The 9,724-nt window shown below is 47.4% G+C and overlaps 2 protein-coding genes across 3 annotated transcripts in view; one reads left to right on the top strand and one right to left on the bottom strand.

Moving 5' to 3' along the window:
* Positions 1 to 1,798, top strand: part of LOC131880974 (protein regulator of cytokinesis 1-like) — a 3,430-nt gene extending 1,632 nt beyond the window's left edge. The window contains exons 5-8 of one of the 2 annotated variants that reach the window (XR_009373315.1): positions 19 to 87; positions 162 to 929; positions 1,276 to 1,408; positions 1,481 to 1,629. Coding sequence is in view for 1 of the 2 variants with exons in the window: in XM_059227711.1 (XP_059083694.1) it covers positions 19 to 87; positions 162 to 929; positions 1,265 to 1,408; positions 1,481 to 1,690 (1,191 nt within the window). In the remaining variant the exon portion in view is untranslated. Of the gene's footprint in view, positions 1 to 18; positions 88 to 161; positions 930 to 1,264; positions 1,409 to 1,480 lie in introns of both variants that reach the window. The other variant, XM_059227711.1, reaches the window with a different exon arrangement.
* Positions 1,799 to 2,298: 500 nt separating this feature from the next.
* On the bottom strand, positions 2,299 to 6,230 carry LOC131880971 (interference hedgehog-like). Its single transcript, XM_059227709.1, has one exon. The coding sequence runs from the start codon at positions 5,129 to 5,131 to the stop codon at positions 2,438 to 2,440; it is 2,694 nt and encodes an 897-aa protein (XP_059083692.1). The 5' UTR covers positions 5,132 to 6,230; the 3' UTR covers positions 2,299 to 2,437.
* Between the last annotated feature and the right edge of the window lie 3,494 nt (positions 6,231 to 9,724).

Here is a 9,724-nt window from a genome sequence, read left to right as displayed (position 1 = left end):
CTCATCCGAAAATTGGGTCAAGAAGAGGCTGAACGGCAACGGGTCGAAATTGAATTGGGCGGACACTCGCCTCGCGAAATTAAGGAGGTAAGTCCCAATTGATTGGTTATGGGTCAGTGGAAAGAAGTTGTGCTTAATTTCCCCGTCGGATATCCCTATAGCTTCAACAAATCCTCAACGAGCTGGAAGTGCTCAAGAGTGAGAAGATGGAGCAATTCATCCATGCCACCCGCCAAGATCTGATCGAGCTCTGGGATAAATGCTACTACAGCCAGAGCCAGCGTGACAAGTTCAGCCCCTTCTTTGACACCAACTACAACGACGAACTACTCAGCATCCACGAAATCGAGGTGGAGCGCCTCAAGAGCTACCACGAGGCCAATCGTGATCTATTCCAGAAAGTGGCCAAGCGGCAAGATCTGTGGAAGAAGATGCTGGAGTTGGAGGCCAAACAAAAGGACCCCGGACATTTGCTCAAAGCCAAAGGCAACACCCTCCTACTGGAAGAGCGGGATCGAAAGCGGGTCAACAAGCAGTTACCCAAGATCGAGCAAGAGCTCATGGATGAGATGGCCCAATTCTTGGAGATCCATGGACGGCCTTTCTTAGTGGGAGGCGTCTCTTACGAGGACTTCGTCGAGGCCCAGGTGTTCGAGCACAACCGATTGGTCGAGGACGAGAAGCAGGCCAAGCTCGAGGCCCGGAAGAAGCAGAACTTCCACGAGACCGTTTACGGCTCCAAGCCCGTGACGCCGGCGGCCAATCGCGCGGGTGCCAAACGTAAGGCCACGGGCCAGACGCCGGTCAACGACTCGAAACGCTATCGACCCGAGCTCACCACCCGATCCGTGTCCACGCTCCGATCACCTTATGTCAGAGCACCCCTGTCCTCGGCCAAAAAGACCCATTCCGCCCATCAAACCTCCAGGGTGAGTAGTCTACAACATGTTCACATTCAATGAAAACTAGTTTTTGTTAAGTTTTGCCATTAGGGCGGTGGTTTTGAATATCTAAATGCTTTCATGCCATTTTCGCAAATCTTAACGGTTTTTTTTTTTTTTTTTAATAATCCTTACTTTTTGACAAAAAGCTGCACGAACGAACATGGGCGAGATTAAAGGTTGACGAAATTCTCAAAAGTTTGATTCTCACTGAAATTTGAATTTAGAGAAGTCTAGTAAGATCTGAATGAATTGGTACCGTATATGAGCGCATGCCTTCTTGTAAGGGATAAACAGATATGTTCTTCAACGGGTTTTTTCAGTACGGCCTCAGACCCCAAGCAGCCAAAAGGAAAATCTTGGGCGACCGGAATGATACTTTCATGGCCGGACACGCCTCACAGCCACCCCGGGGAGGCGTGCCCACCTGCTCGATCACTTCCGTCGTTTCTGATGACTTTTTTCGCGTAAGTGGCCCTATTCACCTTTCTTGAAGCCATCACCTGTGTTCTTCATGGAAGCTCCCCATTTACTTGCAGGATATCCCACATTCCGCCCTGACCTCCACATTTCAAAACACACCCGAGGCAAGTTCGTTTTGTTTTTCCTCCGCCAGCACTTCTGCATCTGCAAATGTCGCTGCCGTTGCCGTTAACGCCTCATGCCAAAACTTGAGGGCTCGACCTAGGAATCTTCATTCCAAGAACGTTGAGCACTTATCTTCCAAGTCGACCAGCACCCTCAGATGAGGATTGTTATGATTTATGAATGATGGATGCAGACTATTATATACTTATTAATGTCTTAGATTTCGAAGAGCCCCAACTGACTCTGTCGAATACACCACCCACAAATCATCTCCTGAAACTAGATCAATCAACCGGGTGCCGAAGCAAGCTGTCCACGCTTCGAGGGGCTCGGCCCGTGCCTTTTCTGATTTAGTTACAAGCCCGCTCGCTCGCTCGCTCGCTCGCTCATCCTGAGGCCGAAGTCAGCCCGTGGACGTCCCGGTGTACGACGACCACGACCACGACCACGACCACGACGACGACGGCGTGCGTTTATATGTCGGAAACCCGCTTTGATCCTTGCTCCCACTGTCCACGGTTTACTTTCTTGTTATCCCTCCATCCAGTGATGGTAGATTCTGTTTGTCATTTTCCACGGGAAATTTGCGAAATCGCTCTACTATCATTGAGTGGCTGTTCACTCTTGTGGTTCTAACTGTTTTCATTTCCTGTTTAACGCCTTGATCCAACGCCTGGCGACAAGTCTTAAACGCCCTATTAAAACCCCCCGGGAATAAATCCTCAGTCTACTAAAATAGCATAACGAATAATACCCATGTATCCTAAAATATCTTTTGCACAATCCACAGGAATCCCTGTGCTTCGAATTGGCCTGTTTAATGACTCAAGTGAAAATATGGAATAAATTGTCAACGCTTAGTCAATTTGACCAAAAAACGAGAGCCTTTTGACAAAGAGGACGACGAGCTAAAGGAGCTCTTCACTCTTTCGTCGACGTTTCCAAGACGTACGTGAGGGTTCATCCGTATACTCGTCGTATCCGAGTGACACTTGATCTTCGGACTGAAATGAGATCTCGCCACCATTATTATTGAGGCTTCCTTCACAAGATACGACGGAGGAGGAGCCCAGGACATTCGAATGGGGCGTGAGCCCGCCCTCCCCCGACGTTGTGACTGAATGAGCTAGCTGGATTTGATTGGAATGTTGCAACATCTGAGACAAGCGATTTGGCGATGAAAAGGATGTCTCCATCGTCGTTGGAGGGTCATCCTCGGGGGTGGAAGACAGTTGAGGGTCACTTTGGAAGCGTTCGTGGTAATTGAAGGCGTGTGAATCCAGACCACCGTCACGCCCCGAGTGATTAAGTGTGATACGACGGGCAGTATCCAGATATTTCTCGTGAATGGCCACATTCGAACTGGTCATGTTCTTGTGGGCCCGCCTCTTTTGAATGCATCCAACCACGGAGCAGCACACAATCAGAACCAGGAGCAAGCCCACTAGGATGGCCCCAATAACCAGATACAACAAGACTTGATGGTCGGATATGACGTCACTCGTCAGATCCAATTCGTTATTGCGGAGCCAGTCATTGTCCAGATTGTCCAGATTGCCCGGTGGGATGGGCGAGGATGATCCAATGGCCCCGTTTTCGAGAAGATGAGAGGATTCAGCGGATTGAGGGTGAGGTAGAGTAGATCGACGGGTCATCCTCGAACTGGGCGAGTTGCCTTGGAAATTGAACGCCTCCACTTTGATCTCGTAATTCTGCGAAGGCTCGAGCTCTTCAAAAATGTACGAGTGAGACTCCTTGCCAATCATAGTGACCTTTCTGAAACGGCTCTCCCGGGGGTGGAATCTTCGAATGAATATGAAATAGCCTTCGATGGGCTGATCGGTCACGGATGGCATTCTCCAACCCACACGAAGCGACTTTTCGCTCAAGGGCAACACCTCCGTGATGATGGGGGCAACCTTGGGGGCCTCATCCAAGCGGTACTCGGTGTCCAGCTTGAATCGCTTGGACAGTGGGCCTTGGCGATTGTCATGGTTGGCATAGACTGCCACGATGCGAAAGCGATACTTGACTTGGTCCTTGAGCCCGATCACCTCAAAGCTGCGCGACCGACCCATGATCTCCTCATCCAAAGTCCGCCATTCCGAGCGAGGGTGTCCTCGGCGGAATTCTCGGAATTGGACCTTAAAGAACTCGATGGGCATGGCATTGGGCATGTCTGGGACGATCCAAGTCAACAGGATCGAATCTCTGGCCGTCTGCGTAACATTGGGTTTCGACGGGGGATAGGATCGGAGGTGATCCAATGTATTTGGCCTGTCAACCTGGTCACCGTCTTCACGAGCACTTAGCATTGAATTGGATTTGACCTGGAGCACGACGTTGGTGAAGTTTCGGCCTATATTATTGGATAGAAAGCACTGGTAGACGCCCTCATCTGTCTTGGTCACAGGGCCGAGCATGAGTGTTCCGTTGGCCAGAACGACATGATTTTCGTCCATTGGAAGCGGGAGCCCATTGAAATACCACACCAGGTCGGGCATAGGTGTGCCCGATGCTTGACAATGGAAATACACCGTTTGACCGGGATTCACTTGGGGATTGCCCACTAGTTTGGGGACCTTGGTGAAGATGGGAGGGATGAGAACAATGACAGTCGTTTTGCGGAGGAACCGTCGAGAGCCATTGTAGATTGCGCACATGTAGCTGCCACTATCAATCTCTTTGGCCTTCGCAATGGTGAGGCACCCGTGCTTGGCTGGAAGTGGATGATTACTTCCAACCCGAGTCCAGATGATGGCCGGCTTGGGATTGCCCGAGGCCACGCAAGGAATGGTGATATTTTCTCCCAAAGGCACCGAGTACCGATCTCGGGGACGGAAGGTCAAGCGAGACTTCTCATTTCGATTGGGCTCTTTCACCACCAACGTGGTGTGGGATTGAGACATTTTCTTCTCGTTCGTGATGTGATTGAAAGCACTGCAAGAGTACTGACCCGCGTTCCGATCATTCACGTTGTAGATCAATAGGGTTTCGCCCTGCAAGAGCTCCCAATTGGCCACGGACTCGTCTGCCATGGACCCTTCCAAAGGTCTGCCATCCTGGTAGAACTGAATGAAAGCCGGGGGATTGGACTCGGGAGCTTGAGCGCACTCTATCACCACATCATTGCCGCGATAGGCCTCCAGCGTTTTGGGCCGCTCGAACATAAAATCTTCCAATTTGGCGATCGACAAACTGGCTGGCAGAGAGGCTATACTCCAACGGCGATGAAGACTGCTCACGCATTGATATTCGCCGCTTTGGTTCTGGCTGAGTTCGGCCGTGGGATGCATCTCCAGGGTGAGAGCGCCATTGGACATCTGATAATTGGGATCATTTTCCGGGATGAGCTGGCGGTTGTGCATCCACCGAATGGAATGGTCGCTCGAGCCTCGGTTGGTCTCACAGCTGAAATAGACCCGATCGCCGGGCAATGCCACTGAATACTGAGGATGCTCCACAAACCAAAGACCTAGGTTGCGTTGGGATAACGGAGGATGAGCGTGGCTTTGGATATCTTGGGAAATGGAAACACCCACTAAGGAGTCAAACCCAATGGCCGCCCAAATTAGTGTGGAAAAGAGGGATGATGCTCTCATTGTGGTGCAATCAGCTTTCTTAGGAGTACCACAGTTTGTCGTTGGATCGCAGTAATGGCCAACCAGTCAATCACATTCGATTCATGGCTATTCATCTATGTGAATCTTGAGGGTCAGGAAGGTCAGGAACCCAACGCACCTCGATTCATGGTTCCCCGGTTATTGATCTCGGTTTCAACCTTGAGCGGTGGTTTTCATTACAAGCTCGACTTGTTCTCAGATCCCAATGTGGATCAGCACTCTGAGAGGCACATATTCCCTTTTACGTTTCAGTAAAAAGACCCTATTTGGGGCCCAACTTTGGGAGACCCGGGTAAATGGGGTAATTTAACGATCAAATTCACAACACAGCACTTTGTCGAAGAGTCAATCTGATGTGGGAATGATTCTACCATGTTGGCGTTTGGCAGGTTTTCTTGATGCTTTGAGTTATGTGCGGTAGGTCGTTCGGTTTACTTGAGCAGACAGACCCTCTCACACTTTTTAACCCTCTTCCTCTGTCTCCCTTTCTTAACTCTCTCAATTGAGCCTGCTTGAAGTTAGTTCACGGACAAGGAGAACGGACTCCTAGGTGGAGAAACACAATGATTGCGGACTCGGGTAATGATGACATTAAACCTGAGAGTAGTGGTGTCGGGGCAGAAGGTAGGGTGTTTGCGAGGGGAGACTCATTTTCTTCTTCTTTGATGGTGGGTTGGTAATAACAACAACAGCAGGAATTCCTCCATAAATGAGTAGGTCTCACAAGGAGCGGCGGCATTCCAGACCTGCCGTCATCGCCTCTACAGGTGAACTCGATCCATCCTCGTTGTTTCATTGTCGTGCTCCAGGTCGTCGTCGTCGTCGTTGTTGTCTTCGTCCTGTCGCTCCGTCCAGCCCCCAAGCTAACCACGTTCTTCTCGAACTGGACAAGCCATCGCGGAATCACGGACTAGGAGTCCCTCCTAGTCCATTCATGAACATTCATGGGTCGTTACGTGTACTTGCACTTGTGAGATGGAGCCAGATGAGCTCGGAGCTCAGCTCTCCCCTCCTCTCCTCCTCTCCTCTCCTCAGCCGACTCATCGACCGACGATGTCGGATTATTATATGGTAGGCGCCAACATCATATGAGCATCTGAACTGGGATCATGGACTGAACAGAGGTGAGGCACGGAACTCGGGAAAACTCGCTTGGCTTGGGGGAGAGTTTGAATGTGTTCCTAGCGGAGAACAACAGCCTCAGCACCATCAACATCTTCATCTCTTTCCCCTCACACGCTCGATCCTGCTTCTTTGTTAAGCAAACAAGGCTGACTAGTCCTCTATTCTTTATGCAGCCAGCCGTCCGTCCGTCGGTCCGTCACAGAAATAGGTGAAATCATGATGCCAACCAAGGATGCACAGCAGGGGACTTGGGGCAAATTGGAGGTGTCTGTCCCTTTCGACGTCTTGGCCGGTCCGTCGGGCCTTGACCATCGCCATCCTAAGGAGGAACTACCGAGGATCTAGGAAACAAAACAGTTCTCCGGTTTGAGAAGTTTTGAAATTTTGAAGCCTCAGGTTTGGACCGACCTATCGACTGACGAACTGACTAAAAGAGCCCTCACTGAGTTTTAAGGGAACGATTACCGACCGAAAGAAGATTGCCCAATCACGAGAGAGAGAGAGCTCTGTTTTGACCAATTGAATCCGTAACGTTGGTGGATAATTTGGATTTAGAACTAATCCATTTTTGGATCCATAACGAAGGTTCCATCTTATTACATTTTGGAGTTACGTCACATTGGCTTCGGCAAAATGGGCAGGGCAGTGGGAACGAAGTTACAGTAAATGGTTTCTGTTTTCGAAAAGGGAAATATTATCCCATTGCATTTGAAAATCATGAAATTGGAACTACCAAGAGGGCTTGTCAGACCTACCCATGAACCCCAAAAATACCTTGTTACTCGTTTCTAATTTTAATGCCTTAAAATGGTTTGGTTTTTCACGGGCTTTTCTAACCGATGCAGGGAATTTAATCCCCAGTACTATTAAAATGAAAGGTTATAATACGTCGGTTTATTACCTTTCAATCTTGATATGATATTTGGTCTACCAACGAATTTGAGTTGGCATACAAGCGGATCAACAAGGCCCATGTATTCCCTACGAATATCAGAGGGAAGCAAATTAAACAAAGAAGGAGCTCGAGAAAGAAGAAAAGTGGACAAGATTGTTCGAACTACCCTGGATTCTCGAGGACTTGAGAGTGCTCTCAAAACGCACATTAAGCCTCTACGGTCACTAGAAATGACCCTAAATCCTGGGTTGGAACGAAGCTCATGGATTCTTTTGAAAACGTACAGTATGAGACTTGCTCATTATCCTTACCTCCATTATCTACGAGTGGAGTATTTCAAGGAGTTGACCCAAATGTCATGGAGCGGAATGTCATTCCGTTCAGGGCCATATTACTCTCAGTTACCCAAGAGTAGATTCGATCTAAGTCCTTTGCAAGGCTACTGGAATCTTGCCCATTCCTGCCAGAAACTAACTTTGTATCGTCAGCATAAGAAGAGAGACTGGAAGTGATACTAACCTTTTGAAGCGGGGCAACGAACATTATTAACAGGAGGGGCCCTAAGATGGAACCCTGGGGAACACCAGACTTGACATCATGTATGTCACTAAGGGATCCCTCAACCTTAACCAATTTGCTTCCTATCCTGAATGAAGCTTCTTATCCAATTGAGAACCTTGCTTTGGATCCCAATATCATGAGGTCTATTCAACAAAAGGCCATGATCTACTTACTCAAAGGCCTTAGCAAAATCAAGATAGACAACATCAACTGACTCGTGCCTTTCCAATCCCTCACTGACGTGCTCTAAATGCTCAATCAGTTGGGTAACCGTGCTAAAATGTGATCGGAGCCCGTGATGGCTAGGAGGAAGGACTTCATTGACTTCAAGAATTTCAACAAGTTTGGACTTCATGATCTTCTCAAACACCTTCGCAATATTCGAAGTGAGAGAAATTGGCCTATAAATACTGGGGAACGACTTATCTCCCCCTTTAAAAATTGGAACAACATGAGCTAACTATAGTGAAGATGGAAACTTGAAGAACTTGCCCTGATACAAGATGTAACGCATCAAGTACGAGAAAACTGGAGCGAGAACCAGTGAGCATCTCATAGGAAAACTGAGATATCACGCCATCAGGACCAGGAGAACTTGAAAGCCTCAAGTCCCTGATGGCCGCTAAAGTATCTTGATCTGTAACTGTAAGATCATCAAATTGCTCAAAATGACTAACCTTCTCCATCTCAACAAACTCATCTTCAGAGCAATGAGTTGTTGCTTCTAAACTCAGTGGGGTTGAAAACACACTACAGAACTGTTCTCCAAGCATCATAGCCATTGACTCTACATTACTAATGGCTTCCCCATCAGCCTCAAAAGGCCCAACAGGGTGTTTCATTTTTCTCTTAGAGTTCGCATCAGAGAAAAAAGCCTGGGGATTCGACCTGACCTCCTGAACCACCTTACTCTAAGTTTGTAACTGGTCATATTCGATGGAAGCCTTAATCTTACCCTGAACTACCTTGGATTAAATCCAACTTTTTTTGGAGACTACCCTCAATTACTGGATTCGAAGTGCTCTTCAGCCTTTTTTCTAGTTTGTAATTCTTTTTGAACCAAGTCTTCCTATATCTTAACAGGAATTGCCATTTTTTGTTTTTGTCATAGAATATACCTTAAGGAAGGAAGATCATGGCTGAAAATGCGCTTGGTTTTAATTGTAGTAAAGGTGCTTGTGGTCTCAAATTTTGTTACATTTACCCTACTTTGCTGTTCATGTGTCCTCGTTCAAAGCCCTTTCAATAACGAGACCTCAGCATTCAAAAACTAGAGGAAAAAAAACCTTAAGAAAATACTCCGTGACTGTGAAACGATTAACACGAAAAAGAACTCAAGAAGCAGTATTACTCCTTATCAATAAGTTTTGTACCAATTCAGACAAACCCAACATTCAATATGATGAAAGATGGTTCGATTAAATTCAAATCTTAATTGAACCTGTATTTTTTTATTGAATGGGAAATCGTAGGAACAATCCCTCACTGCACCCACTTGTACTCAGTGGCCAACACTTATCTAGCCGAGATGTTGTGCCCAAGAGCAATCAGCTCTGACATGTCCAATAAGCATTCTGTTGAATGAAAGACCACCTACGCATCTTGGAGAGCTTAAAAAATGTGATTACCGCGGTCTTTGTCATATCTTCCTCGGCCATTGGAATTTGATGATAGCATCTTGCCAAATCAATTTTAGAAATACGCCCTTCCTCAAAGGATTGACGTTTTAATTCCCCAATTGGGATCATTATTTGCTGGGCATCATTGGTAGCCATATTGAGTGGCAGGAAATTGCCGCATGGTCACCGTGATCCGTCTGCTTTTATACTCACATGAACAGGCAACGCCCACGGTGACAAAAATAATGCCTAAATTACTAGATGAACAGATAAAATGAAATCAATGTCAAACTTCAATGCATGGACAGTGAAGTTGGGCTGGGCATGTTGTTTTTGATTTTACTCCATGGAATAATGTCAGTTGTTTATGAA

The sequence above is a fragment of the Tigriopus californicus genome, chromosome 5, assembly GCF_007210705.1.
Source record: "Tigriopus californicus strain San Diego chromosome 5, Tcal_SD_v2.1, whole genome shotgun sequence".
Lineage (NCBI taxonomy): Eukaryota > Metazoa > Arthropoda > Copepoda > Harpacticoida > Harpacticidae > Tigriopus > Tigriopus californicus.
Note: the sequence above shows the minus strand (reverse complement) of the source record. Positions and strands in the feature narration are given on the sequence as shown.